This window comes from Coffea arabica, chromosome 11c, assembly GCF_036785885.1.
Source record: "Coffea arabica cultivar ET-39 chromosome 11c, Coffea Arabica ET-39 HiFi, whole genome shotgun sequence".
NCBI classification, from domain to species: Eukaryota; Viridiplantae; Streptophyta; class Magnoliopsida; order Gentianales; family Rubiaceae; genus Coffea; species Coffea arabica.
The window spans coordinates 3,056,084-3,072,024 of NC_092330.1; the positions used below are offsets into that span (position 1 = coordinate 3,056,084).

The 15,941-nt window shown below is 36.3% G+C and overlaps 2 protein-coding genes and 1 long non-coding RNA gene across 5 annotated transcripts; 1 reads left to right on the forward strand and 2 right to left on the reverse strand.

The window, feature by feature from the left end:
* Nucleotides 1-400: 400 nt before the first annotated feature.
* Nucleotides 401-3,711, reverse strand: LOC140017011 (uncharacterized). Its single transcript, XM_072071356.1, has 4 exons — nucleotides 3,571-3,711; nucleotides 1,599-2,237; nucleotides 1,235-1,463; nucleotides 401-1,084 (listed from the first exon to the last, which is right to left on the reverse strand). Exons 2-4 carry the CDS (start codon nucleotides 2,130-2,132, stop codon nucleotides 612-614), a joined length of 1,236 nt encoding a protein of 411 aa, XP_071927457.1. The 5' UTR covers nucleotides 2,133-2,237; nucleotides 3,571-3,711; the 3' UTR covers nucleotides 401-611.
* A 674-nt stretch (nucleotides 3,712-4,385) lies between these two features.
* On the reverse strand, nucleotides 4,386-8,990 carry LOC140016679 (uncharacterized). 2 transcript variants are annotated; one of them, XM_072070260.1, is made up of 5 exons: nucleotides 8,616-8,990; nucleotides 7,223-7,315; nucleotides 6,962-7,029; nucleotides 6,514-6,852; nucleotides 4,386-5,314 (listed from the first exon to the last, which is right to left on the reverse strand). In XM_072070260.1, exons 2-5 carry the CDS (start codon nucleotides 7,257-7,259, stop codon nucleotides 4,970-4,972), a joined length of 789 nt encoding a protein of 262 aa, XP_071926361.1. In that variant the 5' UTR covers nucleotides 7,260-7,315; nucleotides 8,616-8,990; the 3' UTR covers nucleotides 4,386-4,969. The 2 variants fall into 2 exon arrangements, with proteins under 2 accessions (XP_071926361.1, XP_071926360.1); XM_072070259.1 differs by having other exon boundaries at nucleotides 7,223-7,312; nucleotides 8,616-8,988.
* Nucleotides 8,991-9,405: 415 nt separating this feature from the next.
* LOC140016947 (uncharacterized) lies at nucleotides 9,406-12,952 on the forward strand. Of its 2 annotated transcripts, XR_011823232.1 has the most exons (4): nucleotides 9,410-9,944; nucleotides 10,049-10,858; nucleotides 11,841-12,200; nucleotides 12,280-12,952. It is a non-coding gene; the product is annotated as an uncharacterized lncRNA (long non-coding RNA). The 2 variants fall into 2 exon arrangements; XR_011823231.1 differs by having other exon boundaries at nucleotides 9,406-9,944; nucleotides 10,049-12,200.
* Nucleotides 12,953-15,941: the final 2,989 nt, after the last annotated feature.

Sequence of the window (15,941 nt, forward strand, 5' to 3'; positions counted from 1 at the left end):
GAAACGGACTGCAAACTAGTAGTGGATAAAATCAATGCAATGGAGGAAGAGGCCAGCATAGCTATAATTCAGTTGGACATTTGGAGGCTGACAAAAGATTTTGATAAATGTTGGTTGTGTATGGATTATGAGTATTCTATTAAATAATTTGTGGTTATTCGGTCAAAGACTTTGACCGAATAAGAATAACTGAATCTCGTATGGATAGTCGATTTAATGAGAATACAATATAGGATTCGTGTTTGGATAGTATATTGTATTCTTGCAAGTATTAAATTTTTTTTAACCACAGCTTTTTTTGGTTATATCACATTATTCACCTCAAATTGCAACCTCTTTGAACCACTCGGTTGACACTATGTGCATTTATTTTGCAGGGGCTAAATAGTTCTTCATAAAATTACGATATACCAAATTTAATATAGAATACAATACTTTCAATACAAACAACCTTGGCCACTCAGTTGTGAAGCAAGCATAGAGGAATTAGGAAACATACAGACGAAAACAAGCAAACTGTGGGAATTTGCCCATTTTTGCTACAATACTTGGATTAACCTTATTCGCATCACACTAGTATTAACACACAGCAGTCATTCACTACAAATCCCTCACCTTCGTCTCGCACTCCGATATGCATTCCACATTCCATTTGCCATTTCATCTCTCATTTCATGCCATTCATTGACCTCTTGTTGTGAGGCACTTAAGGGTTGAATTTCTGGCATAGGTGGGACCCCACCTTCTCCTTCGATATCCATCTCCTGATCATGATCATTGAATATGTCATCATCTGGCAATTCATCTCGTATGAAATTGTGTAGAGTACAACAAGCTATCACCACATTTATTTGTGTACTCATATAAAAATTAGGTACAGGACCGCGTAGGATAGTGAATCTCCTTTTAAGCACCCCAAAGCATCTCTCAATTACATTTCTAAGTGATGAGTGACGAGTATTGAAAAGTTGCTTAGGGGAGGAAGAGCCACGTCGGCCCTGAGCATTTTGTCGAGGTGTTCCACGATAAGGTGCAAGAAATCCAGGAATATTTCTGTATGTCGAGTCCACAAGGTAGTATTTTCCTACATACAAAGTGGAATGAAGGTCAAATATAAGTCAAAATACACTACTACTTCTTTCCCCCCCCCCACTCATACACTCACATACTACACTCACATACTATGAAAACATATAATTGGACAAAAATTTGACAACAAAATATTGTCGTGCACCTGAAGGGAGCATCGAAAAATGTGCAGGTCCTGTTAGTGCTCCGTCCAAGACGCGTGCATCATGGGCGCTTCCTTCCCAACCAGCATAAATATATGAAAATCGCATATCAAAATCGCAAATGGCTAGTACATTTTGAGTTGCTTGCCCATGTCTATTCGTATACGCTGCTTGCTGTCCAGGTGGCGGATGTGCTGGAATATGTGTACCATCTAATGCACCTACAGCATTCTAGTAGATTTGATATGCTAGTTAGTAAATAGTAAAGTTGGACATGATTATTGAATATTGATGCTTGAGTGTTGGTACAAAAGGGTAAGTAATACTTTATATAAAAAGCATAAATTTTTTCTCACAAAACTTTACCGTAAACCATTGGGCAAATCGCCTATCGGTGTAAATCTTTGGATGAATCTCGTTTTGTCCTCTCGGCTTTATGAGAATTTTTCCCAACTCACAAAGCCCCCGCAACACCTCATGAATGTTCTTGCAGATGGTTTCCGGGGAATGTTGGAATCGTTCGGCGAGGCAGCGCATTCGATGATTGTGACTCAACATGACTAATGTCATGCACACTGCTTCCTCTATGAGCACTCTTTTCTGGGAATTTTGTGGTACATATCCCCCACTCACAAGAATGTCACATAAGCGCATGAAAGAATCCACCGTTATTCTACAGTTCTCAAGTACTCTTGCAGGATGGCCATCAATTACTTCTTGCACATACGCACGGCCACTTAGCATGCTGTTTCTGCATGGTAGAGGCAATATATATCCTGCTAGACGTTCAGACACAGGGTTGAATAGAATAACCATTGCCCATTGGATTAGTTCCCAGTCATCGTCATCATCATCAACATTATTCGAAGACGATCCCCAGGTATTCCAACTATTATCCATACTTCTATTTTTGGCCGCCTATGAAACTTGGTACACCATGGCTCAAAATGAAACTTTAGCTAATATATTAAACGGATGACTCCAAAGTCACATATATAACTGGGCCTGTAGAATATAGTAATACACCAGTTGCTTAGCTAATGTACCTTAGCTAATAAATTTATCTAGTTTAGCTGAATGTTTAAATAGATTTAGCTAATATACCTTAGCTTAGACAAAGTAATGCCCGGTGGTAATATTTTGTAATAGTAAAAAAAAAAATCAAAAGCAATTTTTATAGTAATATATCCCAGCAAATATTTTTAATGGCTTAGCTAATAGATCTTATCTAATAATTTTGTAATAATAAAACTAACCAAAAGTGCTAGACAATTGGGTTGGCCCGCGTCTTCTGCATTTGGCCTTTATAGCACAAGACAAGTACGTGGCTAAAATGGGCTGCCTCTGTGTTGCAGGTTCAAATAAGGATGCTAATATACTTATATCAATTGCCAGAGACTTAAATGAAGCACTAGGGGATTGTAAAGTAGAAGATATCAACCCAAAACTTTTGCATGAACTGCCTCTTGGTGCTCGAGCTGTTGTAAATCCCATGGCTGTCATGGTTGGTGGTATTGTTGGTCCGGAGGTTGTGAAGGCATGCTTTGAAAAGTTTTATCCTCTTTTGCAGGTGATATATAATTTGTCTTTGTTAATAGTAAAAATAACCAAAAGTAATTTTTAGTAATAAACCGTAGCTAATATTTTTTAACAGTACAAAATATCCAACAATTTGTATAGTAATATACCTTAGCTAATATTTTTAATAGCTAAGGTAATATACCGTAGCTAATATACCTTGTCTAATATTTTTTAATACTCACTCAATGAAAAGTAATTTTTATACTAATATACCTTAGCTAATAAGGCCTTAGCTAATATTTTTAACAGTACAAAATATAGAAAAGTAATTTTTATAGTAATAAATCGTAGCTAATATACCTTAACTAATAAATTTTAATAGTAATAATATCCAAAAGTAATTTTTATAGTAAATCACTGTGAGCTTATATACCTAAACTAATCATTTTTTAACAATAAACCTAACCAAAAGCCTAAATTTTTTAGTAATATATGTTGGCTAATATTTTTAATAGCTTAGCTAATATACCTTACCTAAGAGAATATACACCTTAGCCAATACTTTGTAATACCAAGAAAAAACAAAAGTAATTTTTATAGTAATATACCGTAGCTAATATACCGCTGGCAATATATATGGTTTGCCTGGAGTTTGTAACTCGACTCCTTAGCTAATTTGGTTGCATGAACACTATATATATATATATATATATATATATATATATATATATATATATTCACACACACACATATATATATATATACTGGATAGAAAAATTAGCAATATGACAGATATTTATGAATAGAAATTCATCACCTGTACTAGGCTATGGCAAGAGCCTGTTTCGGGAGCCTGGTTGGCTATCGAAGAACCAGGAATTCTTATGGCTACCACGCTGCTGGATTTCTGATGTTAGTAGCTGGATATGGGATTCATGTACACACTGCTATAAACTTATGGCTTTATAGAAATACTGATAGTGGTCTCGGGGAACCCAACCAATTTCACCTACCGACATAGACATGTTGACATACTTTGAATGGTCACGACTGGTTACATAAATAAAGCTGCAACCAAATAGTGGATTGCGTGTCGGCACCTGTTTCTGATTGATAGATCACTGATGCTCGGACAAATAAGCACGCGAAAACAGTAGTGATAAGAACTTAAAGGGCCATTGAATATAGGAAGGACAGTATCCCGGATATCCCGGAAACGTCCAAATACCCATGTGCAATTCCTACAAAGTAGCTAGCGGCCAAAGTAGCCACTATATACGGATATCTTGGAAACGTCCAAATACCCATGTGCAATTCCTACAAAGTAGCTAGCGGCCAAAGTAGCCACTATATAACCCACAATCAAAAAAGAAAAAGAATCTAGCATACTAGTAGTCATATGCACACCTTAGCCAGGAGGTACCGACGTAGGCTAGCATGTGTTATTTCCCAATGAAAATAGTAGTCATAACTTTTGCTACTGGAAAAAATATCAGATGTCTTGTGTGGGTGTCAGTGGTCCATGCTTGTCATATATAATAGCACATTCTAGCCTCCCTATGTAAAGAAAACACTCTAATACAGTATATAGCTAATATAATTGGATTAATATTATCCAAGTAACCATATAAATGAAGAAAATACCCCACTCACTAGCAAATCAGTGTAATGGGAGTAGTAATAAGCATTGAACTATAAAAAGATAGTACATCAATAGCAGAATGTTCATACAGCCGCAGGATGCAAAGTCTCAAATACAGACATAGTGCAAGTTTATGTCAAATGGAAGCAAATTACATGTACTATCCGCAAGACTGAGATTTTTTTTTTGTGCACAATAGCAATCCAAAATTTGTCCTCCAGGACACAGTTATATAACCCAGCCAAATTTACTGAAATATCAAGCAAGGAAATTCAGTCTAAAGCTGCCTATGCAGCAGCTATTTCGGATCAAGAATGGTATCAGCATACCAATACTGGAAACCTTCATCCGACTGCAGAAACATGTGGCGCCACCTCTCACTATTTTTAAACTCTTTCATGCACGCAAGACGCTTTTGGGACCACAGTTCAACGGGCTCATGTTTTGGGTATGATTTGTCCCAAACTCTTAGCGCAGCTACGCACCACTCATTTCGTCGGGTGTTTTCATCAATTTTGATCTGAGACAGCTTACCAATGTTCGTTGCTGCGTCTCGGAGAGCTTCCCCGGTCTTCTAAGACTTAGTGCTCCTTGATCCATCGAAAGATGATGTCCCACGACTCGATACCGGGCGCTTACCTGGCCTACTAGCAACAAATTCAACTTCTTCATCCCGAACTGGAATATACACATCCTCCCCCCAGAAGTCTGAGGTCGGTCCGTCAACCTTTGCCTTCCCCTTTCGCCTTGATGCAGCCCCGGTGGTCTTTTCGGCAGACCAAGGAGAGTGGTGGACGTCACTCTGAGCAGAGGATTGGGCATGCTTTCCGGTGGCTGTTCGGCTCTCAAGAATTTCTCCCAATTCATAGAAGCAATCGCAGCTGCGGCCTTCTTTGAACCGTGCATAAAATTTGTTTTCCTGCAAGGTATGTGAAATGGCAACTGGTTCAACTAGACAAGCTGATACAGTTTATATAAAAAGCATTCTTGCTGTGTACTACTAAGCTGGTACTTCAAATAGCTATTATACACATGATCAGGCCAGCAATCAGCCATGATAAGGCCAGTAACGAAAGAAATATAGGCCAGTATGTGTAACAGATTGAATACTACCAGTCACAGCACCAAAGCTGTCAAAACCATGAATTCTTAACATAGTAATCAATGTACTCAACAGAAATACCCTATGAAACGTTAGAAAGGTCCAAAAGTCAGAAAAGCCAGAAAAAAGACAAACTCTTTCGGGCCATAAAGCAGCCAGATATACCAAAAAAAAAGATATAAACCTCTTTTCTCTCCTTACATATGAGACAGGCCATATTGGCTTACTCACAATGTACATACAAACTACTCAATCTTACCCCTTTTTAAGTTTTGTTTAAGCAACAGCAATGGTACTTTTTATCCTAGGTAGCAACAGCCCCTCCACAATTAGTCAGAGTTCATATTTAGGAATATACAAAATTATAGTCCTAATTAATGCGAGTGTTTTAGCCAAAAAGATATACTAGTTAATAAAGGAACTTTTTAAGAATCAAATTTTTTCTGATTATCTATTAGATAGTAATTATAGTGCTTAATCTTTACATGTGTATAATGAATTAGATTAAAATCTTCTATTCATTAATCTGATGCAGTCAACTAAGCTTTCTTTAAGTAAACAGCTCCAAGCTAACAGTTAAATTAGCAGTGCTCGTTGGAGACAAAAATGTGATTTAGCATATTAAAGAAATGTAGGCTAGAAATGTAGGCCACCAATCAAGCATAATACGGCCACCTTAAATTATTATTGTAACAACCTAATTGATACATAGGAATTTCTCCCCTCCTCCACTGTCACATTTAGGGGCAGTCGCAATCAATGATTAATAAGGCAGCCTCCAAACATAGCAAGTATAAAATCAAAGTACCCATCTATGCTTCCCAACCCAGTGCAGCAAAAGTGAAACACATAAAACTTGTCACAGCAACTGCTACATAAGTCATAATTTCAGGGATCCTCTATCAATGAAAGGGCTCAATATTCCATTGTCTCTCACCAAACACACAGGGAAATATATCTATCAAAGGTTAAGGGCAATTTGGGATACAATTAATAGAGACATAGAAGAATTTTACCCGCTTTAGAGCGCTCCATTTTTCCTTTGTAGCCTGAAAGCAGAGGAGCTCCGAATTAAAGCCAACTCCCGTCTCTGCCGTTGTCTGGGACATCCCCGATAAGCGGACGAAACACTTCCACTCGGATTCCATCCTATAGAACTTTGAACGATATTGCTCCCACCTCAAATTGACGTGGCACTTGTCGTTCATGTGTAGGGTAAGATGGTGCCAGTTTGACCTGCCCTTTTGGTGCTTGTCCCAAGCACCATTCCTATGCCACTCCACAAGTGTTGCAACGAAAACTGCCTCAAGTGTAGGGTGATTTTTCCAATCGGCTACTTCAGAATCATCATTCATCTAATGCAATAAACCAAAAAAGTTCATAGTAAATAACATTTAGATTGCACAAGGAAACAGAAAATTCAAAGTGAGTGCTGGAACTTCAAAGTAGGAACTACTTCCATACCTTTACGAAGTAATTTCTCGCGCAAGCACCCAAATCGTTTGAACCGCTCTCGGAATGTGCTTGTTGGACTGCATGAAAGAAAAATATAAAAAATGCTTCCTTATTTGGTTTAACAAATAAACACAAATAGGCATTCAAAGCAGTATAGCAATCCCAAGCTAAGAATTTTTAGCTGAACAGATTATGAGATCATTAACGAATGTATAGAAATTGAAAATAATAGCAACCAAAACCAAAATCATATATGGACGAAGGTCGTACCGCTGCTCTTACATACTCGACGGCGTTTATGTGGCATATAAACGTGGCAGCGACAAAAAATGGCGGACCTAACAGTCACGCACCAACTGGCTGCTTTAAAGACAAAAAGGGCAGCAAAAAAGAGATGTTAGTGACGAATGGCTGATAGTAAAACCTTTAACCAACCAGCAAACCTATTATGATGCCTTTAATTGGACAGAGACGTTTTAGACTCTACATTGTCGGGAACTACATGTGTAAGTATTAATCAAGCAACTTAGGATCCAAAATGCAGGTATGTGGATTAGCCTGGTCAATTTTTAAATCTTGAATAGCTAAGGCAACACTTGCTAGAAGAATACATATAATTTGAGTGAAGTAAAATTCATCTCGACCAATGCACAATTGCTGATGCTCGGACAAAAGGTTAACTAGTTCATTTTGCAGCTAAACCAAATTTGGATATAGGAAAAATAAAATGGACATGGAAACAACACCAAATACAATGAACATTTTCTTCTAGTATTATGGTGAAAAGGACCTTTAACCATAAAAACATCTATTCAGATCAAGAAAAGAAAAGTTCACTCATAGGTGAATTGGTATTTCAAATGATATGAAAGTATCGGCATTGAAAATAACCACTTTAAACTATCAAGATGAGCATAAGCCTGCCATTATAAGAAATTGTACTCTTAATAATTCATAACCTATGACAATAGCCAAGCCCCCGCTCTTCTTCAATGGCCTTGACTAGGAGGAGGCATTTAAAGGTTCTCCCTGTTTGCAAGATCTGAAGTTCGAGGCCTTGCCTAGTAGATTGGGGTTCAGAGAGGATTTGGGGAGTGGGAGGCAAAAAATATATCTGGGGCAGTAAAAGGAGAAAGAAAGCTAGCATAGCGATAGCTTTCAGGTACAGAGATTAAATTGGGGGAAAAAATCCTGATTATGGATACTTCTCATTTCAGAAGTTGTAGTTTGAATTACATCTCATACCACAGTTCTAGGAAGCCCAATGCGTTGCAAGCCAGGCAGGGAACTTCTTGAAGGAAAATTCTTCCATTTTTTTACGCATTAATTCTCAAGAAAATAAAAAACAACACTTTGTTCGTGATACTAGAAATTCTATAATTAAACACAGGAGCTTGATACAATTGTTTTGTTAAGAGCAGGCCGTCGCTGTGAAGGAAATCGAAGAATCAAATACTGCTGCATATTCATGTTGAAACAAATTGCAGATTCTACAGGGAATCTAATTTTGTAGGAGCTACCGAACCCTAATTACAATACAAAAAAAAAAACTCAGGCACTGCACATACCCATTCACTACTTAACATAATAACAAACTGGAATGGATTAGGAGAAAATTGGAAGAAAAAATCCCATCTTGATTCGCAAGACTGGGGAAACATACCTTGAGGCTTAAAGGTTGGAAACCACGCACATAATCAAAAGTCCAGTTAGATTCATAGATGGACGGCGCCGGAAAAATATCTCAGCCGCTGGTGTCGCCACTGAAGCTTAATTGAAGCCAAATTTGACAACTACTTCGGATCCGTTCTTCTTGTTAGTGCATCATGAAGAGACAAGTTGCTGGTTACCTCCTTGGCATTCTAATTTCAAAACCCACGGCTGAGATAAATGATATGTCAGTAAGAGGTTGGGGATGATGAAGAGGGGGAGTAAAGAAGAAGAGAAAGACTAGAGGCTAATTTGTCGGCTTCTCCTGACAAAAGACAACGGTCTGAATAATACGCAAGTGATTTACTGTTTTGGACTGAAAAAGTTTCCTGAATTATTCGGTCAAGGAAAGTTGCAAAATAATTTGAATTTACTGTTCTAAAATATAAAAAACCAAATACCATATGTCCATACACAACCGTTGTTTCTCCTACACTAGAATGAGCAACAACTCTGTAAGTCATCACTTAGCAAAATTTGCTATAAAATTGCTAAATCATTTGCTATAATTTTGATAGATTTAGCTGAATAGAAAAATAACTTCCCAGCATGGCTGCTAGAGTTAGTTCAAGCAGATTTACAGGAGCAGTTGCTCTGATCTTGTATTGTCTTATGATTAATATCATGTTACCGTTTGGAAAAAAAAAAATCCTTAAAGTATCCAATTTATTCCATTTTAGTTCCTAAATTATAAAATATGTCCCATTTAAGTATAAAAAGCTATCCCACTTCTTCTAAAAATTTTACTTTCTTTTTGAAATATTTAAGTGGGACAAATTTTATATTTTACACCCCTCCCCTTTAAATTAAAAAAAAAGGAACTATAATATCCCATTTTGAAGTTTACGAATTTGGATATAATTGAAGAGCTCAACTTAAAATTAACCCTAATTTTTTTAACTAACCAAAATTCAGAAGTCAGAACATACAATTTCTCCATGATGCCTAATTCCCTTAAACTAAAACTGTAGGTGTAGATACATGCTACCGCCACACGCACAAACAGAGAATTTCAAATTGGAATGGAGATTACGCGTCGCTGTCAAGCATTATGCAGTGGATTAATCCTTACTAATATGGTAGTATCTATGAAGAAATATGTCTTTTTTTAAAAAAAATAAAATAATATAAATTTCAGGGCATTTGCGTTGTGAACAAGTAGATCTTCTTTTGGCTGGTTTGGAATTGGTTTCGAGCTGTTGTTTTGGGCATATTGGCAATTGCTCTTCTAGACAACCCAATTACGGCTTTAATCTCCGCTTTAGCTGCTTTTGTAGCTGCTGTAAGTGTAGCACTATGGTTTTGTTTTCCTATTTTACTTGATTGCTTATCCTTTTTGGCCTGATTGTAAGGCTTGGTTATTCCTCGGTTTTTTGAATTTCTCAGATTCAGCGTTTGCTTGCTCGGAGTCGGAGAGCTTGATGATGTAAGATGAAGATCAAGAATTTTTTCTTGTATGCTTGTACATATTGCTTCTGGATTAGTGATGACAAAAGCTGTAGGTTTAGGTATCGCCTTCTTGATGGATGAGGTCTACTCTTTTGGAAAATTACAAAATTGGAATTAGGAATCGGCTGAAAATGACATATGTTGTTCTTAAAATGTTATTATCACCTTGATTTTTGGCACAGTTGTCTGACAGACTTTCAAAGGTCTGTTGAATGCATATTCTGCATGTGCTTACGAGTTGTGATAGGATGAGAATAGTTGAAATCCTATATCTCTTTCCGTCCATATTTTTTCCATTTTACAGTGATTTTATGTTCACAAGATGAGTTGGCAATATGTGATCTTTGAATATGTTGAATTGACTGGAATTGGGAGATGTCTTATATAAAGGAATTAAAGATTACTGATGCTTTCTTTGACAAGTTTGAATCTAGGACTGTGATTTGGAAGAGAGATGCGAGAGAAGAGGGTAGTCCCAGTGTATCATTGTCTAATGTAGCAGACGCACAGGAGGTATGGGGGTGGGACTTGCGAGTGCCTTTTTTAATTCTTTTTGTGGGGAGTGGGTAGTCATATTTGCACTTGCTGTCCAAGATTTTCCCTGGTTTGTATTGCACAAGGTAATGGAGTTTTATTTTAGGCGTTTACTCTGTGTATTATGTCATCATTATGTTTCAGGTGTCATTTCCAAGTTCTAGCTGTTTTAGACCCGCTTCATAATTAGATTCACAAGCCCTGAATCCTCATGTAAGTTGATTTCCAAAATTTTTAGTCATACCATCACTTTGTATCTCTAAGATTTTTACTGTTTTCTTTGCTTTAATTTCCTTTTATCTTTTTTTTTGGCAGCTATTTCTTGTAGTATTATCCCTCAAGTTATTCCTAATCCTAAGACATATATGCTATTTTTCCTAAAGAAGCGCATTTGTAGTTGTTAAGTGATACATTACTGCATTAGGTGTGTTCCCTTCGCATCCTTCATATATTTCTTAAGGTCCTTTGCCAGTTAGTAGATAAGGTTGGACTACTTTCATATCCTATAGGTGTCCCATTTCACAAGATATATGTTCAATGTAGTGTACATTTGTATCAACATACACGTAAACTATTTGCTACTACTCAGGCATCTCAATGTAGTGGTTGCAGCAACTTATAAAAGAATGTTGACTTATGATGCAAAATAAGTAGGAATGTGCCCCTGCAACCACGTAAACATTTCGAAGTTTATAGCACAAGTACCTCTCCTGAATTTGTATATACTGCTTAATGTCATTTGCTTTCTGTCTATTCTCTCTGTCTAGCACAGAGATTTGATGGATTATGTTGTGGACCACTATGTTTGACATCTGTCTACATGGTGCTAAAGATAATAGTATCAGCTGTTAAGACAAACTGCAGTGCAGCACTAGGAGCTAATAAGATTCAGCTATATCAAGGCATCAAACACTGCTATTTCTGTAGTTTTCGCTGTGCCTTATCTTCATGTTTTTCTTTTAGTTTTGTAAAATATGAGCTTATATAAGCCTGGATTGCACTTGTGTATAGTGTGCCAGTGCATTTTCTTTTGGAGAACAAGGTTATGCAGCTCATTGTCTTACCATGCATGTGTCTGCTGGACTTTGATCTGTTTTCACAGTGTAACTTGTAGAACCAAGATGTGAAACACATGCACAGGATTAGACTGTCTTGACACAGGAAACTTGCTTATAACTCATCATTTTTCTTGAAGGTAGAAAGTTTTTGCGCTACCCAACTTAAACCAGATCGTGGTGTTGGAAGAAATTCTTGAAGTTGAGTTTAGGCCGATAACTAGAAGCTCTAGAAATTGATCATTATTAATGGGCAGCCGTGGAAATGTTTGATGGCCTCCTTTAGGATTGCTTAGAGAGAAAATCTCTTCTCAGTTGCTGTTCCTTTTGAGTTCTAAGACTGGAAAAATGTCCGTTATCATTAGAGATGAAATGTGCGAATGGCCAAGTGGGAGAAGAAGGGTACATAATTGTTACAATTAATTGAAGCTACCACCTCTTATTTTTTTTACCTCTTCCTGGTTCAAATGATTCTGTTACATGGACTTTGGACCCCACAGGTATCTACTCTGCTAATTTAACTATAAAGCACATAGTTGTTCCTGGTTCTTGCTTCTAAAGTTTCTTGGTATCATGTAGTGCGAGGCAGAAAACACAATACTAGTGGTTCTCCTTTATATTGTGGTTTGCTTGCGGGGAAAGATTGACCACCAAGGATAGACTGCATTCAGGGGTTATGGAGATTAATCCAATCTGTATGTGTGCATGAGCAAGTAGGGAACTATAAATGATCTGTTTTTCCTGTGTCCCTATTCAGCACAAATTTGGGAAGCTGTGCAAAGGAAATGCTTGTTGTTTAGGCAGGCTGGTGATTGGGATATTAAATTTGGATGGATGATCAAACATGCTGCTCAGAAGTCTTTTTGGTAGTCTTCATCGACTAGCTTTTGCTGCAACAGTATATCACCTATGTGTAGGGGAACAACCAAATATTGGTCATGGTGCTTAAGGACATGCATGGATCATAGCAGGTTGAAAGAATATGTTGAAAAGGAGCAGAATATATTCAGCTTCAAACGGAAGTGAATTTTCTTACTTTGTACTTTCCAGAGTTAAGTTTCCCTGAGTTGAGTGAGTGAGCTGATTTTTTTGATATTCAATATACCAGTAAAGTTATATAGACCTGTACATAGCTTAGCTGGTATTGGCTTTTTTTTTTTTTTTTTTTAAAGTATAGGTTAAAATGTAAAATTACAGTTATTTGACTGCCATACCTGCTGCAATTGATCGAGTATGTATGTTCCTTGTGCAAGTTTCTGAAGATCAGTGATACGATAATAAGACATGCAGAAGTAAATATGTGTAGATCTTTAGGGCATACAGAAGTAAACAGGCATACATACTGGACTGTTTACTGGATTAATTCTTACAATATCTGTACCTAAATCTGCCCTTTTTAGGGTATGTTATTATGTCCAAATTTTCATGTGCTAAGGTCCTTGAAGGGCTTATATTCTTCTTTCTTGTCACTGGTTTTCTCACATATTGCTTATTTGTTACTATAGTGATGCTAGCCCTGTGGTTTCTCCTTGAAGGGTCTGCTGTTTTCAATTATACGATGTTTCAGTTATGTGACTGATATTGCTCTGTCTTCATACCTCTCGTAAAACATGTCCAAATTGAACCCGAGCGTGCAACATATATCACTAGGAATAGAAGAAGTTTGTCCAAGAATTTGGGAAACATGTCCAATTTCTTAAGATAGATTCAGTGCCTCAATTGTACAAAGCCCATTCTACAAGAAAATTTTTATGCAAGAAATTTGCAAACAAACAGGAAGCATATATGATAATAAAGCTACAAAGCAAACCAAATTAGAACTTTAGAAGATCAGTCTCTTCTTCATCGTCTTTCACAACTCTAATCTTCAGGTGCTCGGGCTTAATATAAGCTTTTCGTTCAAATAAGCTTCCAGAACCTTGACAAAAATAAGAAGAACACCCTGTAATGCTTCAAAATGGGATTAATATCCATACAAGTAGTGGTATAGGCCACAAAGAAGGCTATGGTGCTGTACTTGTTCCAATACCTGAAATTCAGAGATGCTGAAAAATGAATCTGTAGACAAAGATAGACAGGAAAACTCAACAAGACAAATATTAGCATCTCTAAAATGGCATTTGCGTTCTTCTTAACGATGGTGTCTCTGGTAGACTGTTACTCCAGTGTTTGAAAAAATGTGCAGTTTTTTTGTTCTTTTGTTTGGTAAAGAAAAATTTGGGTGGATTAGGCTCTGATCACTATCATGGGTCAAGACATGTTCTTGGAACCATAGGTCGCTTATAAGAGTTTTTACAAATCGTCCACCAACCCAGTTGTTACATCGGCAGTGGAATTCGAACGCACAGTTTTTGCGAAGAAGTAACCCATTTTTACAAATTAAACTGACTTGTGATGGTGAAAAAATGTGCAATGATCATGCCTGCTGTGGCACATTTCAAAACCTGCAAGGAAGAGGAGTGGATGAATAGTTACTAACTTGTATGAACACCAAAGCATTGTTCCACAGGAAAAACATCATTCCGTGACTATGTGGATCAGTTAACCTCCTTTCTAAAGATGAAGGGACAAAGAAATTGACAGCACTTCTTGTTGGGTGTCTAGATGGCCTAACAAAAGAGTTGTCTATCATTTACTCCTGTAATATAACTACCATCAAGGCAAGATATTGTCTAACAGAACAGGAACTTGTATATTTTGTTGAGCGAAAAACGCCAATCTTGTCTGAGAAAGGTTTCATAAGATCACAGAAATTAGTGAGATAGAAGAATAGAAGCATTCTTTATCTTAAGCATGCAGATAACTAGCTTGTAACGCATATAAACCAATCAATCCTATGAAAGACATTTTTTAGCTTGGCGCCTTTCATGTGTCGATAAGCATAATGAATTTACGCAAGGCAGAGTTAATTTGGAGTCGAGATAATTTAGACCTTAACGTCTACCTTTCTATAATCCAAGACCTTATTTAGGAGGAGCAACGAGTGTTGGCTCCTTTTTTTTCATTTTAATTTATTGAGATTCATTGTATTGTACCTTACTTGCAATAGAGTATGTCAAGAGTGAATTTTTTTTCTCGTCCCACAAATTATTAAATTAGTATTAATAACTAGTCAATATTTATTTTGGAAAAATTTTCTCCCAATTTCTTTTGTATCTCATATGTAGTAAGTGTTTTAAAATGCTTAAATAAAACAACCATCCCAACAGTTGTCAACCTAGACAAGTAAAAAAAAAAAAAAAAATTGCCGACAAAAAGAATGCAACGGATCTTCTATCTTACTCTCTATATCACTTTCCGTCTCACTTTTTAGGGAAAATCATTCAAAACATCCCTCACATTTTGTAAAATGACTTTTTTCGTCTCTCACATTTAAAAGTGTAATTTTATGTCTCTTACATATTCACATCGGTCAAATTTAGTATTTCACTTAACAATATGAATACCATATATTATACGTGATCATTTGATTTCATCTGGTATTAGCTAGTAAAAAATCTTGCATTTATTGTCAAGTTGGTCAATAAAGCTATTTTTGGTCAAAATATAATAAGAATATGCAAATTAAGATTCTATTGGAAAATATTAGTCATAATCATACAAAAAGAAAAGATAGCCCACAAGTTGGGCCTAATTACATACATGTGTTTATACTATTATTATTAAGCAAAATCAAATAGACACATACATGTGTTTAAAAAAAAAATGTATTCACACACATAATTAGTGAGAAATGAAAAATTCATTTTTTGAAATGTGAGGGATGGAGAAATTCATTTTGTGAAATGTGAGGGATGAAAAAAATTATTTTATAAAATGTGAGGGACGAAAAAATTTATTCTATAAAATATGGAAGATTATAGATCAGATTATGTAAAATATAATTTGACAAATTCACCCTTCATAGATCAGATTATGTAAAATATAATTTGACAAATTCACCCTTCAAAAATGATCACGTGCCTTGCACATGATGGAAACCCGCCAAAAAATGATCGAAAACCTAGTTAGGGACTAAATTTGACCGATGTGAATATGTAAGGGAAATAAAATTACACTTTTAAAAGTGAGGGACGAAAAAAGTTATTTTATAAAATGTGATGGACATTTTGGACGATTTTTCCCACTTTTTATTGTATTGTTATTTTTTCTTCATAAATGTCATATTTTAGATCTAATAATTATTAACTGAATAATACACAAAATTTAACAAACTCAAAAAATCAAAATGCATACAAAAT